General features: G+C 46.5%; 1 protein-coding gene across 1 annotated transcript in view; it reads left to right on the forward strand.

The window, feature by feature from the left end:
• The window catches only part of ABCC5 (ATP binding cassette subfamily C member 5), an 88,856-nt gene extending 79,409 nt beyond the window's left edge, over positions 1 to 9,447 (forward strand). The window contains exons 27-30 of the mRNA XM_022570960.3: positions 4,222 to 4,300; positions 5,310 to 5,423; positions 6,051 to 6,215; positions 7,982 to 9,447. Of these exons, the coding sequence (XP_022426668.1) occupies positions 4,222 to 4,300; positions 5,310 to 5,423; positions 6,051 to 6,215; positions 7,982 to 8,083 (460 nt within the window). The 3' untranslated portion in view covers positions 8,084 to 9,447. The remainder of the gene's footprint in view (positions 1 to 4,221; positions 4,301 to 5,309; positions 5,424 to 6,050; positions 6,216 to 7,981) is intronic.
• The last annotated feature ends 9,137 nt before the right edge of the window (positions 9,448 to 18,584 follow it).

Consider the following 18,584-nt stretch of genomic DNA (forward strand, 5'->3'; position numbering starts at 1 on the left):
TCTGGAACCCATTGCTTAGTCTTGGGAGTCTCCTTCAGCTGGTGTGATGGGCCCGGGCGGGGTTGAATGTCAGGTCCCTCTATGTGTCTGCCGAGTCTGATGGGGCAGCTGCTCAGTGAGCAGTACACTCTCGTGTACTTACTATTTGTCTGGTAAGAGGTGTCTGACGGATTACTAGATGTATTTGTATTCTCGGCATGCTGCCACAAAATACCACAAACTGGGTGGCCCAAAACCACAGAAATTTATTCTCTCACAGTTTTGGAGGCTAGAAGTATGAAATCAAGTTGTCAGCAGGGCTATGCTCCCTCTGAAACCGGTAGGATCCTTCCTTGCCTCTACTACATTCTAGTGGTTTGCCAACAGTCTTTGGTGTCCTTGGCTTGTAGATTCATCATCCCGGTCTCTGCCTCTGTTGTCACATGGGCCCTCTCATTCTGTGTCTCTGTCTTTATGTGGCTCTCTTATAAGGACATCAGTCCTACTAGATTAAGGGTCCACCACACCTCATTACTCCAGTATGACCTCATCTTAACTAATACCATCTACACTGACCCTATTTCCAGATAAGGTCACATTCTTAGGTACTGAGGGTTAGATTTCAACATATCTTTTTGGTAGATACTTTTCAACCCATAACACTAGGCATCACTGTACAGTATTAAAGAACACTTCCTGGACTAAGTCTAGGGAAAGTGTACACATTCCTTTCCTGGAAACCAACATTACGGACCCTTCAATCTTGAACATATGTTTGTTGAGGTCTTTAACTCTGTTCAGAGGACTCAACTCAGCAGACATGGGAGGAATCTGAACAAGGAATCTGAACAATTCTAAAACCTAGAATTACACATTCCTTCCAGGAAGAGGTAGAGAAAGGGAAGATTTAAGAGGTAGGAGATGGGCTAAACCGGAAATCCAGAAAGTGAGGTATCAAACCATAGGTGGCAATTTATCAAGTTATTGGTGCTGAGAATTCCAGCCTTAGGTAATATGGATTTTCCTCTGGCAAATAGACCACAGCAGTGGCAACTGGGCGGTGTTCAGAGACCCCAAAAGGCAGATATTTATAATCAGGGAGCTCACAGATAAAGCCAGAGCAAGGTGGGGCCCCGAAACTTGGGAGCCTGAGCGGGCTGTCAAGATAGGAACCTGGGCACATGGAGACACAACAGGAACTGACCTAGCAGAACTGTCCGACAGGGGGAGATTCTAGCTCGATAGGGTCCCGTGACGCTAAGTGGGAATCACAGTCAGAGCAGGATGCAGATGCAGAGCAGCCCGGCACTAAGCCACATGTGCACCGACTTCGGGTCCTACTGCCCGAGGTCAGAGTTGATTCCCTGTAATGGGCAGAGGCCATTCTCCAGTGTGCAGTCCCGTGGGGCAGCTGTATAGAGACCAAGGTGGAGGGCAAGGAGCAAGAGACCAGGCAAAGCAGGACATGACCCCTGTATGGAACCAGTTGTGATTTCCCGCTGCGCGGGTGCCCCTTCTGTCTAGGTTTGATGAGGACTTCCGAAGACTCTTGTAAAGAGCTCCGAGGAACTTGTTTTTTTAAAAAGAAAAAACAGAGCTCTGAGCATTATGGTTCAAAAGTGAAACGCCTGTTGTGACCCCTAAGGTCAGGAAATCTGCTATATCCTATGAGAAAGTCCATATTAGACACAAAAGGAGAGAGAATATTTTATTGTGAAAACTTGCATTGCCATCTAGATAAATGTCACTCAGAGGCTGTGCTAATCTTGTTGTTGTTTTGGGGGGGTGGATTGTGCTAATCTTGCCCCATGGGAATTCCCACCAGTCTGTGTTGAACCAGACAAAAATGTGATTAACCTTTTATCCCTCAGACTTGGGATGGAGAACACAGGTTTCACCCTGATCTGTCCGTGTATCAGTGTACAAGGCAGCTGGAGAGAGAGCAGATCTCATCAACCCTGAGGCAAGCTCAGGCAGACTCCAGAGTGTAAGAGGGACAAGCAAGGTCAGGTGCTTTCAGCATCTCTTTTTGATTAGAAGCAGGTGAGCTTCTCCTTAGACTTAGGCCCATGCTCTGCCATTTCAGTTTTAGACCATCATTCTTTAAGTGAGAGGGCTCTTCCTAGATGGCATGCCTGCAGAGAATGTCTTCCCCATCTAGACCATTCACGGCTAGGACTTGATCAGAACTATTTCGGATCCTGGTATTCAGGATCCTGGGATTATTGTGTCCACTTGAAAAATGCATCAAATATAAGAGTCAAAACCACCAAGCAGTGCAACCAGGCATCTAAAGTGACCATGTCCCCTGTCAGTTTAACAGCTACCAGCTATCGAGTGTCTGCCGTGTTCCAGGCACTGTATCTACACAGCTCTAATGTTCACAGCAGCCTACCAGGTCGTGTCACTATCCCCCCATTTTATAGATGAGGAGACTGAGGACTAACTTGTCCAAGGTCACGCAGATGGTAAGAGGCAGAGCAGGGATCGAACCCAGTCTGCCCGGATCCTATGTGTGCACACACCCGCCCTCCACCATGCTGCTTTCTGCCTCTGTTATTACTGAAAATACTTAAGTTGTGACATACTAATGTCTGTTATCAGGAACTCAAATAAGCATGGGAGGAATAAGTTCTTCTTTCTTACAAAAAATATTAAACAGTATACATGGGCTACAACAGTGAATAAGATCCAGACAAGGATTCTAATCCAATGGAGGAGAGAGACAAGTGAACAAAGAGACGAGTGCCATTATAGGGGTGGGCAGGGGGACCACCAGTCCAGGCTTGAAGGGGAAGGAGACACTTCCTGAAGACCCCATCTAAGTTGAGAGCTGAAGGACAAGAAGGAATCACAGCCAAGGAATAAGAACAATGATAATAATAACACGGTAATTGTAGCTGTCACGTACACACTGCCGGTCCTGCCGCAGGTCCTGCTCTAAGCGCTTTATGCATGTGAGATACAGTCCCCGAAACAACCTTTGTGAGGAGGTGCTCTTTTATCCCTGTCTTACAGTTGGGGGAACTGAAACAGAGTAGTTAGGCTAACGTGGCCAAGGTCACACAGCTGTCATTGATAGAAGCTGTGAAGGAGTCAGGCAGTCTGGCTCCAGAGCCCTTGTCTTACCAGTGCCTCTCAAGTAAAAAGTGGGGAGAGGTCGCATGTTCTAAGTCGGGGGAAGCACACGTGCAAAGGGGCACGAGAGAGCAGGGCTGGTTAGAGAGTTGCCCAGGAGTCCGGAGATGGCGTGTGCATGCCTGCGTTCTCCTCTTGGGCAGAATTCTGCGATAATGACCTGCTTGCGTTTGCATACCTGGGATTAGTCTCCGCAGACACAGAGACGAGTGTGGATCAGAGCTAAGGTTCTCCCAAAGGTTTTTCTATTTCCCATACGCCAACCATAATTTATGAGCCAAGCAAATTATACTTAATACCTTTCAGATTACTAGACCCACAAATGGCGACGTTTAGATTGAGACAAGACACCCCAAATTAATGCAACAGCCCACTTTACACCCAATATGTTTCATCACCACCTGTTCACCCTCATCCTTCATGACAAAGAGCTTTTTCTCCTATCTTTAACACTTCCAGAAATACCTAGACCTGTTCTTTTGGTATCAATCTTGATGTCCTTGAGGTGGATACTGTTAGTACAGTAAGCAAGAGTCCCCAGACTAGTTTTCGGTGCCAGTAAAATCCTTCCTCCTGAACCCATTATGCTCAGCCTTCTCCTCTGCCTTCCTGCTGGATTAGCTCCTTTCCTGGTCAGCTAGCTGTTGAGACCCCTGCTCAGTGACAGGGCTCTCACCCTGGTGCAGCAAGAAGAAAGAGGGCGTTTTTCTAAGTTTATACATATAAGAGAGAGATTTTAACATGTATATGCATAGAAAAAATCTAGAAGGATCTATGCCAAAGTGCTAACAGTGTTTGTTTCTGAGGGTCTGATAAGAAGTCATTAAACATACATTAGTTTTTGTTTTGTCTTTGTATGTCTATATCTCCTAATTTTTCAATAACTAACTTGTATCATTTACATAATAAAAATAATAAAGTTTTGTAAAGAAGAAAGGGAGGCTCATTCCTGTGACAGGCAGGCAGCAGTGTTCCCATCTCAGCCTCCCCCTGTGGCTGGATGGGGTTTGAGCCCCAGTGTCTAAACCTTTACCACAGTCAGCCTGTGTAGCATGGTCACGTACATGTTGGATCCCTGAGAATTCCTGTTATGTTTCTCACTAGGTCCAATTTGGATCCCTTCAACCAGTACACTGAAGACCAGATCTGGGATGCCCTAGAAAGGACACACATGAAAGAATGTGTAAGTAAAGAACTGACGGAGAGTTTTGCTGGCATTTCAGGGCTGGAAACACAGTGATGCTGTGGTCACTCTCCACTGTCCAGCCCAGCCTTTCCCTCCACCTCCAGGATGTCTGTGGAGGAGCACTTCAGAGCAGGGCTTCGCAGGCATTTCAGAAAGGGCATAAAGGTTGTTATCTCCCGACCCTCACCTCCCCCCTTAGCCCCCTCCCATGGTCATATTGCCCTTTTTACTGTCCATTAATTGAGAAGATATTAACGACAACCACTCAGAATTCAGTCATGCTTTAAAATCAAGTTCTGTTCTTATTCATTATAACAGTACAACATCTTTTTGAAGCATCTATATATGTGTAAGAGATATATCACTTGTGGAGAAAGTGTGTGTATGGATTCACAGACCTCTTAGGGTAACTCAGCAGGCCCCATCCAGGGGCCACAATCTACAGATACCCCTGGCCTGAAGTAGGGTCTCTTGTGTTCCTGCGCACAAGCCCAGGGTCTCTTCCGCTAATTCAACTAGATCCGCGCTGCCTTCACCTTTATAATTGGCTGCCTCAAACAAGTTCACTTGAAGAATAGGTTCTATAGTTTATGGAAAGAAAGGTTTGACAGCCATGGGCCTACAGCTTTGGACTTCAGAAAGAGAGTAATTTCGTCTACCCCATTTCTCATCGCGTGACCATATTTTCAGAACCAAAAATGACAGGCTTTGGGGACGAACATATTGGAATTTCTGGGACGTTTTGATGATATGAGACTAATAGAATAGTTTAGCTGAAATATGGAATGGCCTAGAAAATGTGGTCCTACTACGTGATCATCACACCTGTACCTTCTTTCTAGGTGAGCTAGGTTCTGGGCTAATAATTCTTTCATCTGTTTCAGAATAATTTATTTTTGCCACTGGATTTTTGACAAAATTTAGGTTCTTTTTTTTTTTTCCTATCTTTCAAAATTTACTTTTTTTTTTTTTTTACCCTTCTAATCTCGACTTCCTTTCTCCCTAGATTGCTCAGCTACCTCTGAAACTTGAATCTGAAGTGATGGAGAATGGGGATAACTTCTCAGTGGGGGAACGGCAACTCTTGTGCATAGCTAGAGCCTTGCTCCGTCACTGTAAGGTAAGGCAGTTTGGTGGGTGGCAGGGAAGGGGGATCAGCAGAGAAGCGCAGGAAGATGGAAGAACAGCTTTTGCCTGTGGCATGAGGTCCAAAGGCATTCCTGGCTCCGAGCCCAGTGGCACTTCTTAAGAGTATGCCCAGAGATGTTTCTAAATTAACCTTGACACGATTTGGGTATATGGATATTTTGTTTGCTTGTTTGTTTTTATTTTTAACTTCCCTGAGCCTTCAGTTTCCAAGGGCAACTTGTTTCTAGCCACTGAGCAGTTGTAGTACTGGAAACCATGGATTTGAAAAATTTTAAAACTACAAGACACATCCAGGTCATCAAATCCAGTCCCCTCATTTTAAAACTGGAAAAGGGAGGTCCAGAAAGATTACTGTACGTGTTTAGAGTTACAGAGCAAGTGGGGCGAGTCTTTTGTTAGATCAGTATTTCACATATATCCTTTCATTCATGGAAATCAAGGCAAACATAGGGGTATTTTTACATATGCGTGTACCTATTTAGAAAAAACAATATACGGTGTAAAATTCAAATCATAAAATACATTTTAGTGAAACCTAGATTAACCCGAATGCTTAAGGAATTGGTCAGACCCCCCTTTTTCTTCTCTCCCCTGGCAGATTTTGATTCTAGATGAAGCCACAGCTGCCATGGACACGGAGACAGACTTGCTGATCCAAGAGACCATCCGAGAAGCATTTGCCGACTGCACCATGCTGACGATTGCCCATCGCCTACATACAGTCCTGGGCTCTGATAGGATTATGGTGCTGGCCCAGGGGCAGGTACTGAGCCCCCAGGGGACCTTGGCTTGGCACGTGGCCTTGTCTGGGAGGAAAACTGGCCCCTGGCAGGATTGGGCAGATGGCCCTCTTAGAGTAGTTCTGAGCATTCAGATAAGCAGCCATAATGACTGTAGCCTGGTTCCTTTTGGGTGGGATGCAGCCCTCCCAGTCAAGAGATTGAGCTGGGAGCACTCTTATGGGGTTCTCGTTATGCTTTACTACCTGTTCTTTTGTTGCTTGTAAACAGTAACATTTTGACTTAGGTCAGAGAGCACGTGTACTTAGTAATTCACTCACATGCACAAGAATTTCCCAAAGCTACTGAGACCAGCCACTATATGTCTGCTTTCTTTGTTTGTTTTTTAATTAATTAATTAATTTATTTATTTTTGGCTGCGTTGCGTCTTTGTTGCTACGTGTGGGCTTTCTCTAATTGTGTTGAGTGGGGGCTACTCTTCGCTGTTGTGTGCAGGCTTCTCATTGCGGTGGCTTCTCTTGTTGTGGAGCACGGGCTCTAGGCGCACAGGCTTCAGTAGTTATGGCACATGGGCTTCAGTAGTTGTGGCACGCAGGCTCAGTAGTTGTGGCTCGCGGGCTCTAGAGCACAGGCTCAGCAGTTGTGGCGCATGGGCTTCGTTGCTCTGTGGCATATGGGATCTTCCCGGACCAGGGCTCGAACCTGTGTCCCCTGCATTGGCAGGCGGATTCTTAACCCCTGCACCACCAGGGAAGTCCCTGTATGTCTGCTTTTTACAGTCATGTAGTGGTGCCAAACTTCTTGCTGGTCCCAGCCTTCCAACAATCTGGCCCCCCAGCCTTCTTCGTTTCCTGCTATTTCCTTGCAGTGCTGTTGGCTATAAACAATCTTGAATCCCCTAAGCTTTTTCACCTCTGTGTCTTACTCATACAGTTCCATCTACCTAAAATGCCCTTTCCTCTTGTTCCCTCTCCCATATGGATCTGCTTATAATCTGCCTATCCCTCAATAGGGCCAGTGTCTACCTTTCCCCTTATGGTGCAGGATGTCTGCTCTAGCACCCAACGTCATACCCTCACACAGCCAGTCCTAAGGAGGAACACTTTGTCCTTATGCCTGTCTCTTGGTCAGGACAACCTTTCCTAGAAGCACCCTAGGAGATGTTCCCTTCCTCTCCTTGGCCAAAGTTGTGTTCCATGCCTTTGCCCTGCAGCAGGGGAGGCTGGGAGAGTATGTGTCCTCTCTCATGGGAGGCAGGTTCTGCCAGTATATCATTCATTTTCTACTGAAATATGATTTCCAGTGGCCGCCTAGGAGTCCATCACAGGAATGGATAATTGTCTGAGTTGATTATACTGACTTTATACTCACTTCCCTTTTTCCCCCAGCCAACTAGGCATCCTGAACTGTTCCTTTTCTATCCATAGATTCAGATCAGCTTGCGCAACAAGATGACATTTGCCTGGTATGCCTTTGACTTGAGCTGCAATTTTTTCCTCTGCAGCTTATAGGACCTTGTTGATTGATTCCTTCATACCCAAGGCTGAAGGAATTGAGATTTATGTGAAGGAGGTCTGGAGGTTTTTCTCTCTAACCTTTCTCTTAACTAAACCCTGGTTAGTCGAAAAAAAAAAAGAACCCATTTGGGCATGACAGGGCTAGTTGAATTGCCACCTTGATTCCATCCTCAGGGGGCTTTGGGCTTTGCCCCCGTTCCTGAGCAGTGGATCCTCTAAATCACCCCATGTGTCCCCGAGTCACATTCTGATACCATCTCCTTCCTTTACAGGTGGTGGAGTTCGACACCCCGTCGGTCCTTCTGTCCAATGACGGCTCCCGGTTCTATGCCATGTTTGCTGCTGCAGAGAACAAGATCGCCGTCAAGGGCTAACTCCTCCCGCCGCTGCCCAAGTCTCTTTTCTTTGGAGCATTGCCATTCCCTGCCTGGGGCGGGCCCCTCATCGTGTCCTCCTGCCGAAACCTTGCCTTTCCCGATTTTATCTTTAGCACAGCAATTCAGGATTGGCTTGTGTGTTTCACTTTTAGGGAGAGTCATATTTTGATTATTGTATTTATTCCATATTCATGTAAACAAAATTTAGTTTTTGTTCTTAATTGCACTCTAAAAGGTTCAGGGAACCGTTATTATATATGTATCAGAGGCCTATAATGAAGCTTTATACGTGTAGCTATATCTATATATAATTCTGTACATAGCCTATATTTCCAGTGAAAATGTAAGCCGTTTATTTTATATTAAAATAAGCACTGTGCTAAGAACAGTGCAGATTCCTTTCTATCATTTTTGTACAGTTTGCTGCACTAGGATCTGGTTTCACTATTAGACTATAGGAAGGGTAGCATATGTTCTTCCCCAGCTGGCTGTTTCATGGTGCCGGGTTTTCTGGGTGTCCAAAAGGAAGGCGTGTGGGAATAGCGGGCCCTCCAGTGGCCCCCCTGCCGCCTCCCCAGCAGCCACTCCAGGGCGGGGTGGAGCGGGGGCCACTGGAGGCCACGCAGAGCACCGTGAATTCTCAGGGCTCCTGCTTTCTGTCCTGTTGTCACTTCACTGTTTCTGTCGGGAGAGCAGTGGGGCAAAGTCCCAGACCCCTCTTCGCTCCCTCCGTCGGAAATGAGAATCGCCGAGACGTTCCTCGGTGAGGGGGGAGTGTCCTTCCTGCTTTCCTCCTTTTCTCTGCTCTTTCTCAACAAGCATCGAGTCTGTTCCAAGTGTCCCACTGCCTCAGGTTCCTAACGCTGGCCACCGCACAGCGCTCTCCGGCTCCTCAACCCGTCGGTCCGAACCCTGGAGCCCACTGCTGCTTTTCCCGGTGGTACTTCTTCATTTGCCTTCATTTGCCCCACGAGCCCACAGTTCAGTGACAGGGTTCAGGATTTTGTGGGTCTGTTCCCCTTTCTCCCTGTGGTCGCTGCAGAGTCTCTTCCTCTCTCCAAAGTCTGCGACTTTAAGCAGCTCTTGCTCATCAGTGTCTCACACTGGTGTAGAAGTTTTTTGTACTGTAAAGAGACCTACCTCAGGTTCTGAGTGCCGTGTGGTTCATTGTGTTCCCGCAAACCCCGTTTGTGCTCTGGGGCCAGTAGCTCAGGTGGGCGTGGTCGCTGCTGTCATCCGTCCAATGGTCAGCGTTGCATGTCGTGACCAACTAGACATTCTGTCGCCTTAGCATGTTTGCTGAACACCTTGTGGAGGAAAAATCTGAAAAAGTGAATAAAATTATTTTGGATTTTCTAAAACTCTTGGTGTATAAAATAATTCTCTGGGAGGGGAACAAGCTGTCTTTGAATGGCTTCGGAGTCCCGGAGCCTCGGATCTGAATATCCAGCTGTGGAGTGACAGATGGGAGGGACCAGTAGCAGAGCTGGTTGGTTGCAAGGGGCGTGGAGCCCCGCTTGCCTGGAATCACTGCGGCGGGCCTTAGTCCCTCCAGCCTATGTTCCTGGGCATGGTCGTCAAACCAAGCTCCTGTGCTGCTAATAAGAGGGTGGGGAGTGGGAAGGGATGTGGTAAGATGGATGGTTGTGGTGAAACACATTTTAAATGAAGTTTGTTGAGGGTTCTCAGCAATTCAAACAATATAATGGCCCTTTCAGCCAATTCATTCAGGTTAACTCATTGAGAATTAAGTGCCCATTTGAAATGGTACTCATTCTAGAGTTTCTCAATATCTCATGTTGAATGCGGCCAAGAAAGCGGCATTAAACTATTTGGTATTGGTTCTGCTGAGTCATCAGAAATCGTATCTTAAACCCAGCCCGTTTTGTAAACTGGTGTCTTGAAAATTCAGGGGTTTGGCTGTTAAGTTAAAAATTCAGGGCTTCCCTGGTGGCGCAGTGGTTAAGAATCCGCCTGCCAGTGCAGGGGACACGGGTTCAAGCCCTGGTCCCGGAAGATCCCACGTGCCGCGGAGCAACTAAGCCCATGCGCCACAGCTACTGAGCCTGCGCTCTAGAGCCCGCGTGCCACAACTACTGAAGCCCGCGTGCCACAACTACTGAAGCCCACGTGCCACAACTACTGAAGCCCGCGTGCCACAACTACTGAAGCCCGCATGCCACAACTACTGAAGCCCGCGTGCCTAGAGCCCGTGCTCCGCAACAAGAGAAGCCACGTCAATGAGAAGCCTGCACACCGCTACGAAGAGTAGCCCCCGCTCGCCGCAACTAGACTGCGTGCAGTAATGAAGACCCAACGCAGCCAAAAATAAATAATTAAAAAAAAATTCAGTCCCTCAGTTGTCACATTTCGAGTGCTCTTGTAGCCACACGTGGCCTGTGGCTACTGTACTGGACAGCGTAGACATAGAACATTCCCATCATTGTGGAAAGTTCATTGGATGGCGCCAATGTAAGCAACCATGTTTTTGGATGCACTGGATTTACCCTCCAAGAAGGGTAACAAAAATATCGTATAATACTGCTTATATGTGGAATCTAGAAAGATGGTAGAGATGAACTTATTTGCAAAGCAGAAATAGAGTCACAGATGTAGAGAACAAACTTATGGTTACCAAGGAGGGAAGAAGTGGGTGGGATGAATTGGGAGATTGGGACTGACATATATACACTTCTATGTATAAAACAGATAACTAATGAGAACCTACTGTATAGCACAGGGAACTCAATGTTCTGTGGTGACCTAAATGGGAAGGAAATCTTAAAAAGAGTGGATATAAGCACACGTATGACTGATTCACTTTGCTGTACAGCAAGAAATTAACACAACAGTCTAAAGCAATTATACTCCAATAAAAATTTAAAAAAAAAAAGAGTAACAAGGTCAGCAGAAGGAGCCCTACGTGGTCGCCCTTGTCAAGCTCACTGCAGCACGTGACACTAACTTCCCCTCCTTCAGTTTTGTTCTTTCATCTCTTGGGTCTCCTCCCGCCCCTGTAACCTGCTTTGTCCCCTTAAAAGGAGGCATTTCCCTGCCTTTTGCCCTCTCCCTTTGCTCTCCTTGCCTGGATTCTTTCACTCCCACCAACACAAACCTTCAACTGTGGGCTTGACCTCTCTCTTTAGTACCAGTCTCCGCTGCCTGCTGGGCGCATCTCCCAGACCCCTCAAACAGCTTCTTGCAAATCAGTGCTCCCTGCCTTAATTAATAGCCCCTCTGACTTCCTTAAGTCTTTCAGGCTAGAAGCCTTGAGTTATTTCAGTTCTCCTGCCCGTTCCCAATAAATTTAGCCACTTCCAGGTCCTACGTCTCACCACTACCACCCCCTTCTCTCCTTCTGCCCTCATTTAGACTCACCTCCTTTCTTTTTTTAAATATTGTAGTTACAGCCTCATAGCTAGTCTCCTTGCCTCAGTGTCTTTCTCCAAACCACTGTATATACCACTGCCAAAACGCAAACCAAAATGCAAGCGGATCAAATACTTTATCCTCCAAAAATCTTCAGGGGACATTTGCCTGTAGAGTGGCCTATATTCCTGAGTTTGGCAGTCAGGGTGTCCATTATTTGCCTCCAACCCTCCTTTTCTACTCAGTATTTCCAAAAACAAGTCAATATTTTCACACCTTTAAGTCTTTGCTATTTTCTTAGCCTGGAATCCCTTGATCCTCTCTTGTCAAACAAAGCCATGTTTTTTTTGAACAAAGCCATGTTTTTTTTTCTTAAACTCAGTTCAGATACTATGTCCTCCACAAAGCCTTTCTCTTAAAACTAAGTTCCTCTGGGTTCCTCCAACACTTTGCTCACAAATCTATTTTAAGGTTTATTTCCGTTTGCATATTATGGTTGATTATTTCCTTATATTTTAGCCCATGAATATAAACTTGAAGGCAGTAAATCATCTTATTAAATATACCTTTAATTATAAGGTATATTTTGTATACCTTATAACTCCTGGCTTAAGTATTACGTTTTACATATAGCAGGTGCTTAATAAGTATGACACTACTTAGCTGACTCTTGAATCATGCCTTGTACGTGGATGCTCAATGAATATTTGTTAATAGAAGCCAGTGTTGCAGACTTTTCTTTGTGGTCATGACAAAAAAGAATTTGATTCCTAGGCAATTCCCTGGCAACCCAGTGGTTAGGACTCCACGCTTTCACTGCCGTGGGCCCGGGTTCAATCCCTGGTCGGCATTTGAGGTGTGGCTTAGTGATGTGACAGCTCCTTTCCTACCTCTTTCCTGATTGATCACCTAGAAATAGGGCCTAGCATTGAGAGGAAATGAGTCACGGGGGTGTGGGGGGCACACAGAAACCTTACCTTGCACTGATGGCTGCCTGCATGGTCACGAGACATATTTTCTAAATAAATTTTTTTCCTTAATATAAAAATAATGCATGCTTTTTGTACAAAATTTGGAAAATGCGGATAGGTACAGTGAAGAAACCCAAAATTGCCTGAACCCTACCATGGCAGTGTGTTTTACAAGCATGGCTGCAACAGCATCTCCCATCTCATGGGCTTTGCTGCAATGTGACCTTGCTACTCTCCCATCAAGAGGTGGAGTCTTGTTTCTCCACCCCCTTGAATCTGCGTGGGCTCTGTGGCTACTTTAACCAACAGAATATGGTGGTGCTGTGCCAGTTCTGCACAAAGCCCTTTTGTGGCCTAGCAGCTCACACTTCCTGCCTCTTGGAAGCCAACCACCATGTCAGCAGTGCAGCTATCTGGAGACCAGCATACTGTGAGATTTACAAAGCACATGGAGGGTTCCTGGAGGATGAGAGAGTGTATGGAGATGGAGTGAGGCCAGGGAGTACTGAGACATCAGACATGTGAGTGAAGAAGCCATTTTGGAAGTGAAACCTCCAGCCCCAGACATCCCAGCTGATGCCACGTAAATCAGAGATGAACTGGCCAGCCAGAACTGTCCCCAAATTCCTGAGCAAAATAAAATGTTTTTAAGCCATTACATTTTGGGGTAGTTTCACAACACTACTGAGGCATCCATCACCCGAAAGTAGCCAGTGTTATCTTGTTGTATTCTTTTTTTTTTTTTTCCGGTACGCGAGGCTCTCACCGCTATGGCCTCTCCCGCTGCGGAGCACAGGGTCCGGACGCGCAGGCTCAGCGGCCATGGCTCACGGCCCCAGCCGCTCCGCGGCATGTGGGATCCCCCCGGACCGGGGCACGAACCCGTGTCCCCTGCATCGGCAGGCGGACTCTCAACCACTGCGCCACCAGGGAAGCCCCCTCTTTTCTTTTTTTTAACAGGTTTTTTGTTTGTTTGTTTTTGGCTGTGCCATGCAGCATGCGGGTTCCTAGTTCCCCAACCAGGGATCGAACCCTCGCCCCCTGCGGTGGAAGCACGGAGTCTCAACCATTGTTCCGCCAGGTAAGTCCCTGGTTGTATTCTTTCTTTCTTTTTTTTTTTTTTAACGTTTTTATTGGAGTATAATTGATTTACAGTGGTGTGTTAGTTTCTGCTTTATAACAAAGTGAATCAGTTATACATATACATATATCCCCATATCTCTTCCATCTTGCGTCTCCCTCCCTCCCACCCTCCCTTTCCCACCCCTCTAGGTGGTCACAAAGCACTGAGCTGATCTCCCTGTGCTATGTGGCTGCTTCCCACTAGCTATCTATTTTACGTTTGGTAGTGTATATATGTCCGTGCCACTCTCTCACTTTGTCCCAGCTTACCCTTGCCCCTTCCCGTGTCCTCAAGTCCATTCTCTAGTAGGTCTGCGTCTTTATTCCTGTCTTGCCCCTAGGTTCTTCATGCCTGGTTGTATTCTTTATAGCTTTTTCTAAACATGTATTTTTTTCCTTTTTAAAAAATTATCAAAAATACTATGTATGCATTTTTGTTAGAAATCCAAGTAGCACTTAAACATAAAAAATGTAGAGAGTAGAAATGCATCTTAATCACTCCCTACAGAAAAAGGCAACCACTGTTAATAATTTGATCTGTATTTTTCCAGGCATTTTTTAAAAACACATAACAGCATTATTCATTTAAAATATAATTCAGGGACTTTCCTGGCGGTCCAGTAGTTAGGGCTTGGCACTTTCACTGCCATGGCCCCAAGTTCAGTCCCTGGCTGGGGAACTAAGATCCCACAAGCCTCATGGCACAGCCAAAATAAAATAAAAGTCATTAAAAATAAAATTAGGATAACTTACATATACAACTTGTATGATCTCAACTAATAGGAACATTTTCTCATGTCAAATATTCTTCAGAAACATGATTTTAATAGTTTTATAGCATGGTCTTGTAGAGATTCACTTATTTGTTTCATTCAAAAAGTATTTATTGAGCATCTAGTATAAGGCAGACACTGTTCTAAAACTGACAATATAGTAGTGAATAAAACAGAGAACATCCTTGCCCTCATGGACTTTACGTCCTATTGGGAGAACAGGCAGTCAGTAAGATATATGGAATATTAGATAATGATAAGGTCCAGGAAAAAAATAAATAAAGCAGGGAAGGGCACCAGAGGGTAAAATTATAGACAGGCTGTCCAGTCTCACTGAGAAGATGACATTGATGTGCTTTTTATATGAACAATCCAATTTTTTTTAATTTGCTTGCACTGGGTTTTAGTTGTGGTAGGCAGGCTCCTTAGTTGAGGCTCATGGGCTCCTTAGTTGCAGCATGCAGACTCCTTAGTTGTGGCATGCAACTAGTTGCAGCATGCATGTGGGATCTAGTTCCCTGACCAGGGATCGAACCCGGGCCTCCTGCATTGGGAACATGGAATCTTATCCACTGCGCCACCAGGAAAGTCTCTAAACAATCCAATTTTGATGGATATTTAGGTTGTTTCAGTTTTCCATGTTGTCTTTAAATTTGATTTTTTTAATATTTATTTATTTATTTTTGGCTGCGTTGGGTCTTCCTTGCTGTATGTGGGCTTTCTCTAGTTGTGTCGAGTGGGGCTACTCTTCGTTGCGGTGTGCGGGCTTCTCATCGCGGTGGCTTCTCTTGTTGCGGAGCGTGGGCTCTAGGCGCGCGGGCTTCAGTAGTTGTGGCACATGGGCTCAGTAGTTGTGGCTCGTGGGCTCTAGGCGCGTGGGCTTCAGTAGTTGTGGTGCACAGGCTTAGTTGCTCCGTGACATGTGAGATCTTCCTGGACCAGGGCTTGAACCCATGTCCCCTAGCAATGTCAGGCAGATTCTTAACCACTGCGCCACCAGGGAAGTCCCTAAATTTGATTTTTAAAGGCAATTTCCACATCACCATTCTGTCCTCTCACGGCTTATAATTCCCTGAGTCCAAGTAGATAGTCAGAATCTGCTAACTGCTTTCAGCAGCTTATCACAATGACCCCACCCTGTCACAGAGCAGTGTGGTGCTGGGAGGGGGGGAGTGAGAGTCACTCGTGAACCCAGGCTTTCTCCTTCTGGTCATTCTGCCAACCTCTAGGCTTGAAGTCCTCAGCCAGATCCTCTGTGTGGGCTAGTAAACCAGGGAAGAAAGAGCATGCAGTGTTGAACAGGAAGTTTTTGTGGGCCAGACCTAAAGATATTATATATTACTTCCACTCAAATTCCACTGGCTAGAACTCACTTCTGTAGCCGCAAAGGAAGCTGGGCAATGTCTAGCTGTGTGCCCAGGAGGCAAAAACTGCTTTGAGGACAAAACAGCTTTGGTGAACATCTAGCCACCTCTGCTGCAGGGAATTAGTGACCCGTTGGAGCCTGTTTACAGGTATAGAAACAAAATACTAGTCTCATAAAATCCTCATGTCTGTTTCATAATAAGTATTGATTTGTTGTATTTTAATTAAGGTTTTAAACCTAGTAAGCTTTATAACCTATCAGTGTTGTCACCTTCAACTAGGAAAGAGAGTACTCAAATTATCTGAGCGCCTGTGTGCCAAGCACTGTGGAGGCGCCTGCAATGTGACCTTGTTTAATTTTCTCAATAATTGCACTAGGTAGGTGTTATTAAACACATTTTGCTGATGAAGAAACAGGTCCATGAAGATTAAGTTCTCTCGGGTCACACATCCAGTATGTGGTAAATTACATAGAATTCAAACCCAGACAGTCTGATTCTAGACTTCTAGTGGTTCTCTTGCATCTGATGACCTCAGCCTCAGTTGCTTCAGGAATAAATGAATGTGCTGGACCAGATGGTCTCTAAGATTTCTTCCAGCTCCAGTTCTGATTAACGTGGATCAACAAATATGTCCTGAAAAACCTGGGTCCTGGTAACCTCATTTGGAGCATAGCTCCAGAACTGCGTCCATGCCTCCTAGCTCCCACGAGGGAGATGGTGTCTGTTTGGAGGCAGGGGGTCACCTCTTTTCCTGGGATCTTCTCCCTATCCTGCTGCTGTCTCTGGTGTGGGCTCCGGCACACTCCCACCCACCCCCTCTTGTGGACTCAGCGTAGGAAGACCAAGCCAGCTGCTGCCTGAGTGAGAGCTGTCAGAGCTTGGAATTGGTCTCCTGCAGCTATGGCACAGCCGCCTTCCCGAAGAGGAGCCCCATCACCCACCCATCACTGGCCCAGTGCCAGCCAGGGAGGAGTGTGGGCACACGGTTGCTGGGGCCAAGACACTCACCTTGCCCAGAACAGTTCTAGGGGCTGAGGGACACTGTCCTGACCAACCTTTTGTGTCGTTGACAAAGAATCTAGTGGGCTGTGGTCCTGGGGCCATTCTGTCCACTGATGACAGAAAATGTGTCAACAGGCCCGCTTGGGGTCCTCCCCTACCTCATCCCCATGGGCCTATGAGAGAGGCCTTCCCTCCAAGCTCTCACTTCTCCTTCCCACGTTATTGACCCAACTATCTCTTCCCTCCCAGCTTCCCGATACCTGGACTCTAGCTTCCTCTGGATTTTTTCCTTTCCCCCCAAAATATTTATGGAGCATCCATTAAGTGCTGGGCACTCTGCTGGCCACTGGAGACAAAAACAGACACATGGAGCTCACGGCTGAAAAAGAAGAGAGACTGAAACAATGTGCTCTCTGTAGCTGTCTCTTTTTCTCTCCCTCCTTCCTCCTCCGTGATTCTCTGCTCTTGTTCTATGCAGCCAGCATGCCGAGAGCAGCCAGGCTCTCTCATAACTGGGGAGGTGCCTGGACCGGTTCTGGCCTGGGTTGTACAGACACCCTTTGCTCCTGTCGGCGGTGTTCTTTACCTTGGGGTCATGTGTTCTCACCTTGAGTGTGGAAAGGTCTGAAGGTCTAATATAAGGATGTGAGCCCGGGGCTGGTGCTAAAAGGCCAAAAAGGCCTTTGGCCTTGGACCTCCCTGAGATCAGCCACAGAAGCCCTCTGCACCAGACTGTCCAGACTAACCCACCAAGCTGCCTCACAGAGGGCAAAGCCTTGAAGCAATCAGTGGAAGGGTTTTTGCTTAGAGCATCCTTGGTGGATATTTCCTTTGGGAGCCTGGCAGCTGGTCAAGATTGTAGGTGCTCGGTCCTGGCCACCCACCATGTGATACAACCTCTGGCATTCATAGTTAGATAAGCAAAACAGTGTTTGACTAAGAGACGTGATACTACCCATTCCTAGGTGTGATCGGATTCTCCCTGTAAGTCACGCCACACTAGGCGAGCCATTTTGTACTTACAGAGAGACCGTCACTCCTCTGGTTTCAATTCTTTGTCCTTGGTCAGTACTAGAGCCACTCTCAGAAATGGACCCATGAGGAAAGCTGCTGCTCATCTTCCAGAAAATCTCTGTTGACAACTTTGTCTACTAGATGATAGTCCACACAGTAAATCCCTTTCAGAATTTGCTACTGGGAAAATTCTCTGCTTCTCAATGGGGATTCTGGAACACATGGTGTCGCCACTCTTATTCTTAAGCTCAGGCACTGTAAATACATTTGTCTCCGTCTATTTCCAGTGTCCTCCATAAGATTTTGGGTCTTTCCTTTTGACTGTTTAAAATATAGTTAATATTTTTAACAAAAAACTTCCATAAATCTTGTTTGCATAAGAGGAATAGGCTGAGTCTAATGAAAACATCGTTCTGGTTTGATGAATAATTCAGCTACTCCGGAGCTCCGTGAAGGCAGGAGGTGTTGGGTGTGGGTGTGCCCGTGTGCATGGGGAGGGTGTTGGCTACCCTCCGCCGCGCTCTTCAGACACCAAGCCTCCTCCTGAGCCCTGGGATCCTACTCCTGGGGCACAGCAGTGGCGCGTGGGAGTGTCTTTTGTGGCCCCACTCCCCCTCTCAAATTGAGGTTGAAAGCAAGCCACTCCCTGTGGGAACTGGAGCGCTTAGCAGAATTCTCAATGCCGAGATCTCATTACAGCGAGACATCACGTCATCATTTCCCTGCCTGCAAAGCCTGGAGACTTTCGGAGTCGGAGGCTGTAGGGTGTTCATGGGGAGTGGTCAAACTGGGATACTTTGGAGAATGAAAGAGGCACAATTAATGTTATAATGTGCAAAGCATGACATGTCCTTTAGGGCCGGCCGTTGTCCCGGTTGCC

This window comes from Delphinapterus leucas, chromosome 4 (assembly GCF_059928025.1).
Source record: "Delphinapterus leucas isolate spDelLeu-1000000601 "Yukka" chromosome 4, BTC_Dleu_Yukka2, whole genome shotgun sequence".
NCBI classification, from domain to species: Eukaryota; Metazoa; Chordata; class Mammalia; order Artiodactyla; family Monodontidae; genus Delphinapterus; species Delphinapterus leucas.